The sequence below is a fragment of the Engraulis encrasicolus genome, chromosome 3 (genome assembly GCF_034702125.1).
Source record: "Engraulis encrasicolus isolate BLACKSEA-1 chromosome 3, IST_EnEncr_1.0, whole genome shotgun sequence".
NCBI classification, from domain to species: domain Eukaryota; kingdom Metazoa; phylum Chordata; class Actinopteri; order Clupeiformes; family Engraulidae; genus Engraulis; species Engraulis encrasicolus.
The window spans coordinates 21944514-21963094 of record NC_085859.1 but is presented as its reverse complement, the minus strand read 5'-3'; the positions used below and the strand labels follow the sequence as shown (position 1 = coordinate 21963094).

The 18581-nt window shown below is 44.4% G+C and overlaps 1 protein-coding gene across 2 annotated transcripts in view; it reads right to left on the bottom strand.

Annotated features, from left to right (window-relative positions):
• The window catches only part of pde4d (phosphodiesterase 4D, cAMP-specific), a 273715-nt gene that overhangs the window by 212269 nt on the left and 42865 nt on the right, over positions 1–18581 (bottom strand). Inside the window, exon 1 of one of the 2 annotated variants that reach the window (XM_063194991.1) lies at positions 14789–15767. The exons of the other annotated variant lie outside the window; for it this stretch is intronic. Coding sequence (XP_063051061.1) covers positions 14789–15123 — 335 coding nt within the window. The 5' untranslated portion in view covers positions 15124–15767. Of the gene's footprint in view, positions 1–14788; positions 15768–18581 lie in introns of those variants that run through there. 2 annotated transcript variants of the gene reach the window in all.

The window sequence follows — 18581 nt, the reverse complement described above, 5'->3', positions numbered from 1 at the left end:
CAGCCAAAGGCCTCCTCTCCTCCTCCTCCTCCTCCTCCTCCTCCTCCTCCTCCTACCCCTCCTCCTCCTCCTCCTCCCCCTCCTCCTCCTCCTACTCCTCCGTCTCCTCCTCCTCCACCTCCTCCTCCTCCTCCTCCTCCTCCTCCTACCCCTCCTCCTCCTCCTCCTCCTTTCCTCCTCCTCCTCCTCCTCCTACCCCTCCTCCTACTCCTCATATTCCCACACAAACTAGCTCCCCCAGGGACTGCTGTACATGACTCTCCAAACAAAACATGATGTGTGGAAACGTCGGTGTATGTGTGTGTGTGTGTGTGTGTGTGTGTGTGTGTGTGTGTGTGTGTGTGTGTGTGTGTGTGTGTGTGTGTCCGTGTTTGTCTTTGTCTTTGTGTGTGTGTGGCAGGGCTTGACACTGGCACTAGCCAACCAGCCAAATGCTGGTAAAACTTGGCTGTGGCTAGTAGTACATTCTGTGTCACTAGCCAATTTGGCTGGCAGCTTATTCCTTGGTAACATGCGCATCATAGCCTCTTTGCTGCTGTTTGCCCATTGTGTATCAATTGTTTGTATTTAAGTTCAAGAAAAAGCTCAGTTTCTATTTGCTTGATATACTTCCATATAGAAAGGTATACACTCATCTTGCTTTAGAAGTACACGTATCATGATAAAGAAGGGAAAAAAAAACGATAGAAAATCAGTGGCTAGTGGAATACCTGAATGACTAGTGACACAGTGGCCGGTGGGTGAAAAAGTTAATGTCAAGCCCTGGTGTGTTGGTGTGTGTGTGTGTGTGCAATGCACATGTGTGTGTGTGTGCTGTGTTTATGTTCCTCTCCACAGCTACTGAGAAGAAAGAGCAGGTACAACATAACTGTGTGCATTTCACTCTCTGCACTCCATAGGCTTTTTTCCACATACAACTTGGCTGTGTCATATCGAGCTGAGTGGTGGTGTTAAACCAGCCCGGTTTGTTTTTGTATTACAAACCATGTTACCCGGAGTATGGTTGGAGTTACGTTTTTGGCGTTGTCACGTAGCTTTACTTTCAGTAGGCTAGTTGCCTTAACGTAAGGCCGACAGATAACAGATCTATCGAAGTAGGCTATAAATAGTTTCAGCAACATCATGTTGATTTCTGCCCTCGATTTTAATATCAAAGTAAAACAGTGTCAATCTAAAGCAGGGCTTCGAACCGGTTCAAGGAACGAAAACGAAAACCAGGAACTTTTTGTATTTTACAGGGAACAGAAACGAAACCGGAAACGTTATTATTTTTTATGTTCTGGAACGGGAACACTTATTTAAAAATAATGGTAACCGGTTAATACCGGTTAATACCATTCCTCAAACAAAAACAAAAAAAGTCATTATTTGCCTGCGCACGTTACCATGGCGGCTGACAGAAACCAATTAAGAGAAACCACTGTCATACAAAAGGACAGAGTTTGCATTGCATTATTGTAAGACATTGGAGGGAAGCGCGTGCAAAGCGCACCGACAATGTTCGGCGTTATTGGGCATCCACAGCCGCTTCAAATATGCACAAACTCACAATGTCCATCATAGTGCTCCCCGTTACCCAAGTCAGCGTGGAGCGCACATTTTCATCATTGAGGTTTATTCTCTGCTTCTCCGCTTAGGTCGTCCCTGAATGACAAAATTCTGGAGGATATTCTTTTCATCCGCTTGAATAAACAGTTTTGAATGTAGGCTGACTCATTTGCACTTCCGTCTTTCTTGGTTAGCGTCCTATGGGGAGTAATCAGCTGACAGGAATGAAATTAACCGTTCCGGGAACAATATTTTTTGGTGCTAACCGGTTCGGGAACGTCAATTTATTGGTGGAACTCAGAACCGGAAACGTTAAAATTCAGTTTCTGTTCGGAACGGAACGTTTGGAAAAAAATAACGGTTCAAAGCCCTGATCTAAGGAGAATCCCACAAAAGTTGCTGGTGGCTGTCATGGTTATCTTTTTCGGGTGAAACGTTTCAATAAAAAAGAGCAACGGGAGCTTGGTGTCGCGGACTTTCCTTTCAGTTTTTTCATGGTTATCTTTTTATTCATCGGTGAGGGCGAGCTGACACACAGTATGCTGGGTAGTAGGCAACGAAAGACCCAACGCCGTCTCACCCCAAGTAGTCAATTTCTGACTACCTTGGACCAGACTACAATTTTTGACGTCTTGGGTATTCCTTCCACGTCACATTTTGACTATGTGGCCTAACCCTAAACCTATTCCTAAACCTAACCTCAATGACGTTATGCTGCTACAAGGGGGCGCCTTTGAGGACATACCGGTAGTCAAAATGTGACGTGGAAGGAATACCCAAGACGTCAAAAATTGCAGTCTGGTCAAAGGTACTCAGATATTGACTACTTGGGGTGAGACTGTGTAGAAAGACCTGCTCAGCTTGGTTCAACCGTCCAAAAAACAAGGGCTGGTTTTCGAGCTGTGCCATGCCATACTTGACTAATCGAAACGGAAAGAAAGGCGGCTGAGTCGTGCTGTGTTGAGCTGTACCGGGTAGAAAACCAGCAGTGGAAAAGAGCCTTATGTTGGCATTACAGCCCTTTATAAGCTTATGTCTGCACATATGAAGAGCTAAGCTCCCTTAAATGACAACCCAGAGCCCGTTTTCTCAAACGCAAAGATAACAACAATTTCTACTTTCATAATGACAAATCATTTTCCGATTTCAATCCCTGCACACCACCTGCATTGGAGGGATAATATGTACAGGTATGTGTGTGAAGGCTCTGCTTCATCTAGGTGGAAGAAAGCAGACTTCACGAAATGCTTCGTTCTGCCTCCCTTGAAAGGTGAAGTCAAAAACAATGTCTGCTATGCCATTGCATCCACACATAATATGTAAGAAGTGTGTGAGTTAAATTTGACGGTAAAGAAGTTACATATTAGGCTTGTACGAAATTCCGAATGGAAAGAATTTCAATTCAAAATAATGCCATAATACGAACACTAGGTGGTGCCATTACCTTGAATTTCTTTGAATTTAATCTATACCAGGCATTGAAAGTACATAGAACACTACCACTTAGTGTTCGTATTATGGCATTATTTTGAATTGAAATTCTTTCACTTCGGAATTTCGTACAAGCCTGTTACATATTAGAACCTACTCTATGTACCCACCAGGGCTGAAGTCATAAGGCATGAGCCTAAATTTTGAAAATTCGCCTCCGTTGAAAGGTACTTTTTTAAAGTATGTTTTGGGGGCTTTGTGGGCCTTTATTATGTCAGGGTAGTGTGAGAGGAGACAGGAAATGAGTTGGAGAGAGATATGGGGTAGGGCTGGGAAATGACCCCAGTTGGACTCGAATCGGGGTCCCTATGGGCATGCAAGCCCAAATGTGGGGGGCTTAGTGCGCTACGCCACAGCGCCCCCACGTTGAAAGGTACTTTTGAAGGTTCTTTTATTCCTACTACTTTGGCTTGCACAGTAATGATTAGGTGCACCGATGGCAACACTTTCAGTAAGAATATGTGTGGGTAAACCCTCTAGGGTGGATGTCCTGCTTCGCTGATCTGTGATATTAGGCTTCAGATACAAATACTACAGCGCCAGTTACTTTGGGTTGACCCCATTTACCTGTCAATAGTGATGAATTGCATTTACTCATCTCATTTGGAGGTGACGAAGAGACTTGACAGCTGAAACACAGCCCACAGTGGCTTTCCAGAAGATGACGTCACCTATACAATATAGCCAATCTCAGTCAATGGCATTGACACATTAAGTCGAAGATGCTGTGTGTGTGTGTGTGTGTGTGTGTGTGTGTGTGTGTGTGTGTGTGTGTGTGTGTGCATGTTTGTGTGTGTGTGTGTGTGTGTGCGCGGCGTGCGCTTGCCTGTGCGCAAGTGTCTGTGTGCCCACGCATAAAATACGTACGCATGTGTGAAGTCGGTAAATTTGAAACGGGTAAAATGGCAGCGTATGGCATTTGCACTGCAGACAGGGGGGACGCAGCACAGCGCAGGCAGCACACCCAAGGGCAAGTGGAGCTTAACTGCAGCGGACTCTTCCGGAAACTCAGTTAGAAGACTTGAGCGGAGACTTGAGTATAGTGCATGGTAATTTATTTTGTTTCCCTGCCTGGCTTTTCTTTTGAACGTCGTATGAATTTTAATGGAACAAGCCAGATCTAGAAGAAGGTGATTAATGCGGTGGAGGTGAATTTTGGGGTGGGGTGCGAGTGCAAGTGAGAGATATGGTGAGAGAGAGAGAGAGAGAGAGAGAGAGAGAGAGAGAGAGAGAGAGAGAGAGAGAGAGAGGGAGATACCTTTAAAATGCTTTTATTAACACCATTCACCCATCATACATATACATAGCACAGTACAGTCACGGCCCAAAAGCAGACCATTATATGTTCATAATCAGCCCTCTGTCCCCTCCAACCTCACACAACACACCCCCCACACACCAAACATTTGACAATTTCTCCAAATCATTGACCAAGTGATAATACAAGTATTCCACCTTGATGCGACTTTTAGCCATCCCCAAAAAACCTTCTAAAGGGTCTACATACACCAGGTTCAGCATTTTCTGCTTGCGGGTCAGCCAAATGGCCAACTTTGCCATGCCTAATAGACAATTTACCAGACAGACCTCCTTCTTGACATTTGTGTTGTATTTAGGCCCACTAATGAAAAGACACTCCGAGAAGCCCCCCCCAAACCCTCACAACGCCCCCTGAGCCACTGAAAAAGACCTCCTAGCCTCTCACAATGTAAAAACAAATGGGTTATAGACTCCTCCTCCCCGCAGAATGGAGAAAGAGAGAGAGATATTGTGTGTGTGCAAGCACACTTGCTTTGCTTGCGTGCATATGTGCATATGTGCTTGTGTATGTGCTTGTGTTTGGGTAAAGGTGGGCTAATACTGTGGAGGGCCTGTGCTCCCAGAAATATAAACACGCACGCACGCACGCACGCACGCACGCACGCACGCACGCACGCACACACACACACACACACACACACACACACAAGCATCATTCAGCAAGTTCAAAGCGCTTCATGTACCCTGACAGCGTCGTTTAGACTTCACAGGCAAGTTTTTTTCATCGTTGACATTATTACTCTGCTGATGGCAGCGCAGCTACAAACAAACAAACGAATAAACAGTGAAATAAATAAATATGTCAACTATGCAGCATTTTCTGCTCCCCATTACAGGAGCAAAAGAGAATCTATGAGAATTGGAGAGGGACCGTCTGAAATAAACATGGGGGTGTGCAAGAGAATAAACTGATGATTCAGTCATGAGTTTTTTTTTTCTCATACACAGTAAAACCTGCTGTGTTAATTCAACACTTAAAGAGTACTATGGGACCAAATACACTCTAGAATATGTTAAATTGACTCTCTAAGTGTTGAATTAACACTGTGGTTTTTACTGTGTAGGGCTAACAACAGGCTCCAAAACCATCAGGAGTGCCTGGGCAATCCAAAAGACAAAGACATTCTCCCTGTGCAGAACTAAGGTGCATGACAATAAGATTAGACATGCAGTCTCACGGTGTCTCCATGAGAAAGACACATCCACAAGAACACATAACAGACAGTAAGACGGCATCAGTCGGACACACAGATCCACACAAAATGCCTTTTCTACGCAATAAATCAACAGAAAAACTCCTGAGGTTATTGGTTCTCTCTACCTGAAATACTTTTTCATGGCATTCTAAAAGATATTGCATTTCTTCAGTCTAGTATGGATCTATTTTCAGTGTATTACTGAAAGGAAAACAAAAAAAATGTGTGGGGATAGAACAATGCTGCAGGGATGAGAGGGCTGGTATTATTGAGGGGATTGACAAGATATTGCAAGAAAATGCAACGGCATTAAATGGAAATCCATGCTGTATTTCAAACACTCTTCGCAGATCTGACAGACACATGGAGGGTGTTTCAAAACGTTTGGGAGTAATTTTTCACTGCCTTCCTCAAATGTTACCATTTTTGGAAAAAATAAGAGCTTCTTGCCATTCATGTGACGGAAAATCAAGTGGAGCCCAAAAGAATTGGACTTCTTGGACTTGTGAAACAAGCAGTGGGAAGCATTCAGCGTATAGTGTTTGTGAGCTTTCCAAGTGTGTGTTACAGCTGATGGGATAATTACAAGAGCTGGGCCTGAATTATCGCCCTGGGTAGCCACACATAGATAGAGAAGACTCTGGCACTTAGTCACAAGAGCACAGATCTGCTACACTGGATCGGCTTCTTGATTGATGACAAAAACACTCTGACAAAAGAGCCTGGCCATCCTCCCTAAAGTCTTATGCTTTGGTTGAATAGGCTACTACATTGCAGCGTGCAGACTGTTTCAGTCATTGCCACTTAAGACAGAGGACACAAAACAACTCACAGTAATGAAAGAACAAAGTCAAAAAATGTAGATGAGTGGAGGTGAGTGGTGGTAGCCTGATTATCAGACTTTCAACGCAGCCGAAGGTATTGCATCACTAGGAGGGCGCAGCCTGGCTAGGTCAGTGGTATACACGATAGTGAGTCCTTATGGCATACTTAAAGGGACACTGTGCAGGAAATGGTCAAAAAGGGTACTGCAACTATGCTGCTCATTGAAACTGGGCTGCCAATTGCCAAATTTGATCTTTACATGAAAGTTTACTAAGTAATAAACAAATATTTCTATTATAGTCCAAGTACAGTCATTTTTGCAGCTAAAAATGGCTATTTTTGGAAATTCAAAATGGCGGACCATGGAGAAGATCCCCATTTTCATGTATGAAAAGTGCAATTTTCATAATGAATACTTAATATTTGATGATGGTGGTAAGTATTCATGAAAAAGGTAACATTAGTGAATGGGCAGCATGAATTCTGGAAATAAACAACTAAAAATCTCACACAGTGTCCCTTTAACACAGTAGGTCTGAGAATGAGTGCTTAATGGCCTTCACTCTTCCTTGCATCTATCATAAACTTGCTGCTACCAAAATGGCAATGACCTCTTCATCTGTGGCTTAAAGGTGCACTGTGCAGGATGGTGGCCAGAGTAGGTACAGTATTTGCAACTATGCTGCTCATTGAAACGCTGCTGCCAATTGATTTGATCTTTTCATGAATATTTACTTAACAATGAACTAATGTTTACTAGTATGGCCAAAACATTAAGTTTTGCAGCTAAAAAATGTCTATTTCTGGAGATTCAAAATGGTGGACAATGGAGAAGATCCCCCTTTTCATCTATAAAAAGCGCAATTTTCATAATTATTGTCATAATGAATACTTAGAATTTGATGTGAATGGGCAGCATGAATTCTAGAAATGGACTACCAAAGATATTACACAGTGCACCTTTAAAGCTCTCGGAAATATCAAAATAACAACAATGTTGTTATGATGTAGTTCAGCCTTAAAGGGACACTGTGCAGGAAATGGTCAAAAAAGGTACTGCAACTATGATGCTTATTAAAATTGGGCTGCCTATTGCCAAATTTGATCTTTACATGAAATTTTACTAAGTATTAAACAAATATTTTCTAGTATGGTCCCAAGTACAGTCATTTTTTGAAACTCAAAATGGCGAACCATGGAGAAGATCTCCCTTTTCATGTATGAAAAGTGCAATTTTTCCAGTCATAATGAATACTTAGAATTTGATGGTGGTGGTAAATATTCATGAAAAAGGTAACATTAGTGAATGGGCAGCATGAATTCTGGAAATAAACAACTGAAAATCTCACACTTTAACTAAAAAACAAACAGTAAGCGGGGTTGGCGGTCATCCCATCTTATCCCACCCATCTGCATGAAAGGAGTATAGCGTATTCAGAGGTCTCAATCACAGCTTCAGAAAGTAAAACCCCTGCCAAAAATGATTATTATTATTATGAATGCTCAAGGCAGGTAGACCAGTTACGCAGTGAAGCCACCTCTGTTGGAAGGAAACCGTGCCACGGATTTGACTTCGGAATCATGTTTTTGCCACCTCTGTTTCAAAACAATCTGTAAAGTCTACCATCTTAATCCAACAGCCTTCATTAGCATCCAGTTAGTCACATCTCTTCACTGTTCTGGTTGACTATCGATTGGAGAGCAGATAACCACACACGACCAAACACTCAGGACTTTCATGCCTGCGTATCATACGGAACTGACTCTGACTGTAAGCGCAGTGTTAATTAAGCGACGCGTTGCCTTGCCTGCTTTGTGCCGACACTGTAAATATGCAGTGTGACAGATAGCAGAATTGCATCGTTGAGTAATGAGGCCATTTTACCGATGCAGACATGACTGAGACATATGGCATTTGTTTTATTTAGGGAATTTTTCTGCATGACATTTCCTCTCAAATTGCTGCCTTAAATAATGTAATCTATGTCACACATTCAGGGTGATCTGAAAGGCCAAGCCAGTAAAACACACACGACAGCATACACACATGCACACGCACACATACACACACACACGCACACACACACACACACACCATTTGTGCACTTTGAGACACAAACATAGTCACACTCACATGTTCATACACACCCATCCACCCATACACACACACACACGCACACACACACACACACACACACACACACACACACACACACACACACACACACACGCACACACACACTCCCTCCCTCCCTTCCACCCTTCCACCCACACACAGACACACATACACAAGGCCAAGCCAGTGCAAGCAAGGATTGCGTTTCAGGCCTAATTTGATTTTGGCTTTACAGAGCATGGTGTGGTGTGTGGCCAACTCGTGGGGACGGTGGCTAAAGGGATTAATGTGGGGAATCTTCATGATCATCATAACTCAATAAGACCAAGAAATGAGGCCTCTCTTTTTTTCTCACTGATAAGCATCATAAGATTTTCAAACACGTCATTATAAGCAACATTTACGTGGGGCTTGGAAATAAGACCAGGCAGATTTGATTTAGCCTCCTACTTCTGAGGCATGCTTCAGCTCTCTGGTCGGTGCCGGTGCTGGTGCTGGTGCCGAGGCAGACAGTGATTTATCCCGAGCGAAATGCCCCATAAAGTCACGGCTGGCAGCTGCGCTCGATGGGAGCTGGCATTAAACCGCACTGCACCACCAACCGCTCTCCTCTCAGCGGCCATCCAATAACTCCACGTATGTCATCTCTCTGTTTTAGTGTCCCCGTCCACGAGATGGAGAGAGAAGAAGAAAGAAACAGATGCTTGTTAGGGAGTATAAAATGCCTCCAGAACCCCACCACCACAATCTCGCCATTGCATAAAGATGTTTTCGGAGTGTCTAATAACTCTGAAGTCTTCGCTCTTGTCTGACCGTCTCCTCTACCAGACAGGGAGAGAAACAGACACTTGTTATTGCGATCGAGTATAAAATGGCACCAGAATCACCACATATTTGCCGTTGCATAAATATGTTTTTGGAGTGTCTAATAACTCTCATGTCCTCTCTCTTGTCTGAATGTCTTATCCACCAGACAGGGAAAGAAACAGTCACTTGTAATTGCATAGAGTATGTTTTTGGAGTGTCTGTTGTTATAATAACTCTCTATATTCTCCTATCTTAGTGTCCTGTCCACCAGACAGAGAGAGAAACAAACACTTGTTATTGCATGGAGTGTGAAAGGCCTCCACAATCCTGCTGCAGAAAACGAGTAAATATTTTTTTGGAGTGACTTTTGCATTTTGACTTTTGGCATTTGACTCTTGTGTTTTGTAGAGCCCCTTGGCCCCTGCAGACAACAATAATGCAACACGGGTAGACGAGCACACTGGCAAACAGACAAATAAGACAAACAGGGTCATTGCAATTGCATTGCAAAACGGCATGGGTGGGCTCAATGAGGCTGCGCATGCTGGACGGGCATTACATTACATTACATCACATTTGGCAGATGCCTTTGACCAAAGTGACTTACAAGGTGAGACTTACGTTCAAGCGACTTTACACAGCAATTAGTCCCCAGTGTAGCTTTCTGGAGAACTCTCGGTAACACTTTACTTTACGGATCGCTAATAAGGTGGTAATTTGGTGTTAATTTCATAGTTATTTCAGGGTAATAACTGTTTGTTTTTAGTAACAACAGCAAAATAACCATACAGTTTCCAGTGCATTGTGTGTGTGTGTGTGTGTGTGTGTGTCTGTGTGTGTGTGTGTGTGTGTGTGTGTGTGTGTGTGTGTGTGTGTGTGTGTGTGTGTGTGTGTGTGTGTGTGTGTGTGTGTGTGTGTCAACAAAGTGTCACCGTGCTGCGAGTCATCAGGGTGTCACCACAATGCACTGGAAACTGTATGGTTATTTTGCTGTTGTTACTAAAAACAAACAGTTATTACCCTGAAATAACTATGAAATAACTATGAAATTAACATGAAATTACCACCTTATTAGCGTAAAGTAAAGTGTTACCGAACTCTCAGCCGTCTGAATGCATTGCTTACTCACTGAGCTTTTAAAGACCGCTGCTCAAGTTGTGTCATGGTGAGTAGACCAGCAGAACAGCAGTGATGAATTAGCAGGGCGTCCGGCCATTGATCACACATAAAACTGGCAATACATCATCTCTTTTTTTCTGATCGTGATTCTTAATTATACAAGGCCGTGGCGATGTGAAAGAGATTGATGGAGTGTGTGTGTGTGTGTGTGTGTGTGTGTGTGTGTGTGTGTGTGTGTGTGTGTGTGTGTGTGTGTGTGTGTGTGTGTGTGTGTGTGTGTGTGTGTGTGTGCGTCCAGTAGCCTAACAACTTGGGTTTGACAGCTCAGAAAGTAAGACAGAGAGGAAGAGAATGAGAGAGAGAAAGAGAATGAGTGCATCATAAAATTGTGAAATGTGTTATGTACTTGTGCACATGTTTGCAGTCTGATTGCATGTGTGTACATGTGCATGTGTCTGTGTGCTTGCTATTAAGTAAGAGACGGAGAGAGAGAAAGTAAGTCTGTGTTTTTTCTGTGTGTGTGTGTGTGTGTGTGTGTGTGTGTGTGTGTGTGTGTGTGTGTGTGTGTGTGTACGTCTGCGTGTGTGTGTGTACGTCTGCGTGTGTGTGTGTGTGTGTGTGTGTATGTCTGCGCGTGCGCGTGTGTGTGTGTGCGTGTGTGTGCGTGTGTGTGTGTGTGTGTGTGTGTGTGTGTGTGTGTGTGTGTGTGTGTGTGTGTGTGTGTGTGTGTGTGTGTGTGTGTGTGTGTGTGTGTGTGTGTGTGTGTGTGTTTCCATGCGTGCGTATGTCAGCGATTTCAGTAATGTGTAGTGGCAGCTACTTTTAAGCCAGTGGGTATAGGCACCGGATAATGAGCCAGTGGCAGGAAAAAGCTGCTCAGTACAGCGCAAGGGGCCAAGCCCTAGCATGTGTGTGTGTGTCTATCAGTGTGACAGGCAGGCAGGCAGGTCCTCTTAAGCACCTCTCCTCCTGATCTCTCCTTCCTATACATCCTTCGCCTCCACCACTACACTACACTACAATCACGCAGCCCTCCCTTATCATCAGGGCCGCTGACAGCTTTGACTGGGCCCAGGACAAAGTCATCTGAAAGGGCCCCCTATCCAATACATACGATGTAATAAGAACCCAAGTCTGTGCCCCCTATTTCCCTGGGCCCGGGGCAACATACCTCTTTGTCTTCCCCTGTCGGCGGGCCTGCTTATCGTACACAACCCTCCACGGTGCTCCACACATGCATGTGCATATCAAGCCCCTATAATCTCTCTTGCTCGCTCTCTCAAGGCCGCGGCTTCCCACTGCTGGGAGCGTGTCTTCTTCAAACGAGTGAGCGGGGAGGCTTTAGTGTGTAACACCATCGCGCTTTATACTTGCCATGATCCCTTGGAAATGTAAGTGGCAAGCGGTGTTGTTGAATTATTAAAATGGTCCTATTTCCCCGCAACTGCCGCATTCGTTCAGCCGTCGTCGTAAGCTTCCAAACAATCCCACACATCAGCATTTCTGTGTGTGGAGGGGAGGGTGTTTGTTGTTCGATGACCGAGAACCACCAAAAAAAAAACTTGGAGCTTTCTCCATGAAGTGTGGCATTAAATATTGATGTGTTTTCCTTTAGAGGTTTGTTGTCTTATTCATTGATCTCAATGCATACAATAGTAAAAGTGAATGAGAATGATTTCCTGGGTATTACAATAGCCAGGTTCAAAGCTACACTTTGTGAGGTGTTAGGTGCACAGCAATGCCCTTCACCTACAAGAAAAAAATACATCAAACACGCTTTGCTGTGAAGTGCTTAAATGTGTGCAGTAACAAAACAAAGCGTTGCATTTTACTACTTTGGAGAGCCATGAGAGAATTTCTGAGAAAACAACTGATGTGACTACAATGCTAAACATCTAGAGGGGTCACAGGGCCCCTGTCATTCTTCTTCTCCTGTAAGTGTAGGCGACGAGAGCACACTTCACAGAGCACTCTTAAAATCAACATAAACTAGCAGCACAAAGTGGTGGTAATCGACGAGAGACATAGGATGAGAGTGAGAGAGAGAGTGAGAGAGAGAGAGAGAGAGAGAGAGAGAGAGAGAGAGAGAGATTTGGTGAGCAAGAGAGAGAGAGAGAGAGAGAGAGAGAGAGAGAGAGAGAGAGAGAGAAATAGAGTGAGAGAGAAAGAGAGAGAGAGAGAGAGAGAGAGAGAGAGATGGTGAGCGATGTAGAGTGAGAGAGAAAGAGAGAGAGAGAGAGAGAGAGAGAGATGGTGAGCGATAGAGAGAGAGAGAGAGAGAGAGAGAGAGAGAGAGAGAGAGAGAGAGAGAGAGAGAGAGAGAGAGAGAGCTTCTACATAACACTGCATTATACACTACACGTAATCCCCCCTGTAAGTCGCTCACGGCATCATGTTTCGTTATTACTATTACATTATTTGCAGTACAGTACAGTATAGCCACAAGGTTCCCGTACCCAGTGGCCCCGATCCTCACTCACTTGAAACCGTGTCTGGAGGGAACAGTTGCTGTAGTAGAAGAGTACCATCTGGGCGGGTGAGATTAGTTTTTTCCTTTCTTTTTTTAATTGTGCCTCTCTTACAAACGGGAGGCCTGATGGAGCCCCATTGCAGGATGCTCATACCATATGCTGCATGTGCGCCAAGGATAATAAATAGAGTGCCAATAACCAAGGAGGATTAATTTGGGGGCCCCAGCAGCAGCTTTGAAGCCAGAAACATCGTTTAAAACGGCTCGTCCTTTTTTTTCATCTGGGTGACCTGTGGGGATCACATTAACACCCATTACATCGTTTAACAGTTATTTTTCTTTCTTCTCTTCCAAAGAAGGGCGGACCTCTGTCATGTTTCACAGCGAGGGTGTGGTGCTGTGCTTCCCAGGCTTGAGGTGGGGAGGGGAGCATCAGTCAAGGACTGGCTCTCCCTTTAATGTAAATCAGCTTTGGAGACGTGATTTTTTTTGCCTTGAACTACACTACAAATTTGGGGATATTCCATTGGCTACGTTTTTTTCCTTTCCATTTTCTGTTACTAGCACTTATCCTAACATTCAGCTGAGGAAAGTGGTTTGACCTTTGAAAAAAAAGAGCCTATCACTTAATATAGCTGTGGATAGCTGTGCATAATTTGAACATAAAAATATCTGGAAACTCAAGGGGGGAGCGTCGCTGAAGAGTAAGGAGAGTGAATGTGGAGCACATCGCCTTTGGAGAGGTGGTCTTCAGAAATCATTAAAAATGGCTGTTTAAAGAGGGACGGGGCACATTGGTGCCTCTGCCAAACTAACTCACCAGTGACTATGGGAGGCAGCCTGGCCTTCAAAAGCACTGAAAAACAACACGCACACACACACACACACACAGGCGCGCGCGCACACACACAGGCGCGCACACACGCACGCACGCACAAACATACACACACACACACACACACACACACACACACACACACACACACACACACACACACACACACACACACACACACACACACACACACACACACACACACACACACAGGCACCCTGCACACGCACACATCACACAAACATATTCTCTTTCGCCTTCTTTCCCTTTGCTTCTCTCCCTCTCTCTCTCTCTCTCTCTCTCTCTCTCTCTCTCTCTCTCTCTCTCTCTCTCTCACACACACACACACACACACACACACACACACACACACACACACACACACACACACACACACACACACACACACACACACACACACACACACACACACAGGGAGAGCAAGCACATGGATATATTCTAATTGCCTCCTTGTTGAAAACAATTTGAAAGGCTGCCCTTTGTGAGCAATGGCTTTTGAAAATTCTCTGGACGTGAACCTTTAGACTAAAAGCCCTCATAACCAAGATGTATGACGCAGAACTCTTTCAAGAAGCCAGCAACACGTACAGTTGACCACTGTCTGTAGTGAAATACCACAAAAGCAATTCATCAAGTTGCATGGGTAGCAGCTTTGCGATACAATAGTCTACACAGTCATCACTTACGCATGGCAGATTTCGGAGATTCGAGGCATTAACATTCACACAAAACCGCTATCAAAAAAATTCTCATCGTTATTATCAGACAAAACCATTCCAGTTTCTTTTCCCAAGAGAAGACAGTTGTCTATAGCTTCACGCGTAACTCCCAATGTCCATCCATACTCCTAATTTATTTCGCAAAAGTTCTACAACTGACTGATATTATTTCAACACCCCGGTTTGAAACTATGTTTCTTTCTGTCTGAGCGACACCACTTTCCCTGTTTCTCAGTCTTCGTTTAGACTGTAGCTTACTGTACAGTGTACACACGCCCTTTTCCACTATCCGTCATAAAAGGAAGACAAAACAGCGCTCACCGTCTAAAGCCTTGAAACGAGGACGGCCAGGACATTCGAGATTTCTTCAAACAGGGTCGGTGACCGGTGTCCACATTGTAGGTCCGGTCCATCGTTCTTGTTTTTAGGTATTTCTCCGTGTCCGAAAATCCCCTCAGCCTCACTCGGTTGTTCTTGCGCGCTCCGACTCCAAGGAGGGGGTGGTTGTGGTGATGGGGCGAGAGCGCCGCTTGGGTCTGCTGCCTCCACAAATGTTTTGGAGCTTTCACATTTCCACTGCTGCTGCTGCTAAAGCCACCACCAGTAGTGACCAGGCACGCAGCTGGCACTTTCCCGCTAACGGTTTCCATCGACATTTGACTCGCGCAAAAAAGGTAGCACAGGTGCAGAAAGTGCGAGAAAGAAAACGCGAAGACTTCGGATGGACCCAGGAAGGTGCACCAGGCGACGTTAAGTCGTCAAAACTAGTTTAGCGTTGGTTTAATATCTGTTTGAGATTGTGTGATTAAAATAAAACACTGCCAGATAGTCGTATACAGACGTCCACTAATTTCCAGCCAAAGTGTTTGTATGCTGATCAAGCTGTCCCGTGGAAGATTGCTCCATGTCCAAACCTCGATGGTTAAATTATTTTACAACCCCTCAGTCACAGAAACTTCATTAATTGTTGCATGCATATTCAGAATTAAGAAAATAGTTTCCATTTGAGCAAAACACACTGAAAAGGTAAGACAAAGGAAAGTTCAAAAGGGCCAGCAGGCATCCTGCGTCGTCTCTGCTCTGGGATGCTGCGCTCTTCAAGGAAGCTATACCACCACCGTCCCCTCCGAACACGCCCATTTCAGAAAGGTAATGGCGTGACGATGTCGATTGAACACTGTGAATGGGTCACCAATACATGATTGCCTGCAGCCACATGTGATGATATCTTACAGAACATCATGCTTTACCCACCGGTCCCTGTGTGAGAGGTATTGAATATGTTTACCATGCAATGCATAGGCTATAGAAAATCAGAATGTGTCTAACTAGTAGGATCCAATACATAATGAAGACAGGATCTTAAAGAATATAAAATTTCATGATTGATGATGAAATTACTAGCTACATCCTCATTGTAATTCTGTAGGTGCTCATTGTGCGAGAAGCCCATGTGGGAGCTGTTTGGAGGAGAAGCAACTGCTTTCATTCCTTCATCATTAATTGCTTTGTGTTTCAAAGACAGGTGGCTAAGCACAGACTGCATATGGTGGTGAACAAATCTTGGGCCTTATGAGAGAATGCCTTACCCCCTTTGGGGCCCCTTGCCATGCACTGAGGCGGTTTTGCTGTGCTGTAGGCCTACATTTGATGAGAAACACATTTCAGTAGCCTATTCCTTTAACAGCTTGGGCATATTTAAATGGCGGCCCTGGAATTCCAATCAAGCCTTGTATTTCCAACATGAATTGAGTGCAGTCATTGATTAGATTCCAAAAAAATTGTAGACAAGAAAATACAATGTCTCAGCTCCTAATCAAATATGCCTATACTGTACGGTACATCTATATAGAAGGACAAGCCGTGTGCCAAAAAAAATCTTCTACCGCTCTCCTTCTGCTGCTGTGAGACAAACCAGCATTTTACCCTGTCTGCTCTCTGCCATTTTACATCATGAGTGGCAGAAAGGGCAATCAAGTAATGCTGCTGCTGACATGGACATGTTCTCAGCACAAATAGCCCTGCTTGTGCATAAATTATGCAAATCGTTGGAAATTATGTCCAAGTGATTTTCTGTACTCTGTCTCACAACTTACTGCATGCATCACACTAAAAAGGTACAGAGATGTGAATATGTTTCACATAATCCGAAATAATCATTTTACACAGTATAGTATCCTGACTCGCAAGCTTTTCTGTGGTTACTGTATGGTGAATTCAGGTAAATTGGGACACGGGCCATTAGCTAAAGATGCCCAAAAAAGTGGCCCAATTTACTTGAATTCACTATATATTTATTTCAACACACCAGCTGACATTTTTTCTATTTTAACATCAAACGAAGGAGATAAACTTGTCGCTGGCTGCACACCTTGGGAGATGATGTGTGATGGCAGTGCCCACAGCATGCATCGCTCTCCTTACAGGTGACACTGTCGGTACAGAAATGACAGCTGCAGCACACCACCACAGATGGATGGTTGTTTTGGATCACAGGTAACAGCCTATCTGCTTTCTCTACGCTTCTCCACGCTTCTCCATTTATTTACTGCTGCCGTGTCATGACATCTTCAAAAAGTTCATGTTGTCTTTTTTTCAATGAGGCAATTATCCAAGAATACCCCAGAGATTAATTAGACATGCTGTCGTAGTGTATGTCAGTGCAAAATGTAAAAATGACGGGTTGCTTCACTGTACTGTAGATAGGCCTGCCGACAGCTTTGACTGCATGGGCCCAGGACAAAAATCATAAAATGGCCCCTCTCTCAATGGAAACAATGACCCAATTCTGTGCATCTCCCGGGGCCCGGGACAACTGACCCGCTTGTCGTCCCCCCCCCCCTTGTCGGTGGGCCTGACTGTAGATCAGTGAGTTTCCCCCCACCATGGCAAAATGACAAGACAAGACCTGAGCTGCAAAATGCCTGAAATTTGCAGTTAGGGTGAACAGCTCTGACATGTGTAAAAGCCCCCTGTTTTCAGTTGTGCTGTAGGGAGCACGTCTGCCTCTCTGACTGCCTGGCTAGCAGACATCGCCTATAGCTGTCTCTCTGTCACTCTCATCTCGGTAGGATCCAGAGACATCAAAAAAAAATAGCGTGAGCTAACATTTCATCGAGATCTTTTTTTTCCTCAGTACCACTCAGAAGTCACACAGGATACCGCTGATGGCTGAAAACAGACGGGAAATCACGGTCCACTAGCAGCATCAGAGAGGCGGGTTCGGATAAGAAATGGCAGGTCCATTACATGTGTTTGATTGCATCACCTGGCTGGAAAACACCTCTTTGGCAGTCCGTGCGTGCACGTCCGCCACAAGTGAGACATAACTGTAATTGCTGTGAGTTCACACCCCATCAAAACTCCAAAGAGCCTGTGGTGCAACATCCCCTGACAAGACTGATAGGGATGCTCCCTGTTGAAGGAAAATATATAAATAACCCTCTGAGGTCCGAGTGCCCTTCAGAGGGCAATGTGTCTCCAAAAACAAATCTGTAACTCTGTGAGTTTTTGTCATTGAAACATAACTCACACCATTAGAAACCTCAGACCTTCCAGGTCCCAAATATATATATATGAAATGAAAATACTTGAAAATGTTAGGGTGGTGCAAGCAGCCTAAAAGCCTCTGAAAAGCCTTAGACCTCAGAGGGTTAAAAAAAAACGTGTGATTACTGTTAATCTTTCACTGTGGAGTGTGGATGTAGGCAGCAGTGGTTCTATGCATTTGCTGGCTCTATGCAAGATATAGACATGGAACCCTCTTGAACTATTTTTGCTCTTATTTACCGGCTGACTGCCGGGTGTTCCTACACAGGGCACCAGTTTGGTGATGCCCTCGCCAATCGCCTAGTGTGCCTATTGGTAAAAGCAGTGCTGGATGTAGGCCATGCAACAGGAGAGGTGGAACAACATCATCTCAGATAGGGAGCTGCACTATTATAACAGGCCATTTTTGAAACAAGAATAATACAGAATCAGTGCTCGCTACTTTAACCGCTGAAGTGAAATGTACTGAGGAGATATTCTTAGATGCCTCTGGAGGATGATCCCTGTCAGCCGGAGAAGAGAAGATGTCACGCCCCATGGATCGCCTGATTGACAGCTGTACGGG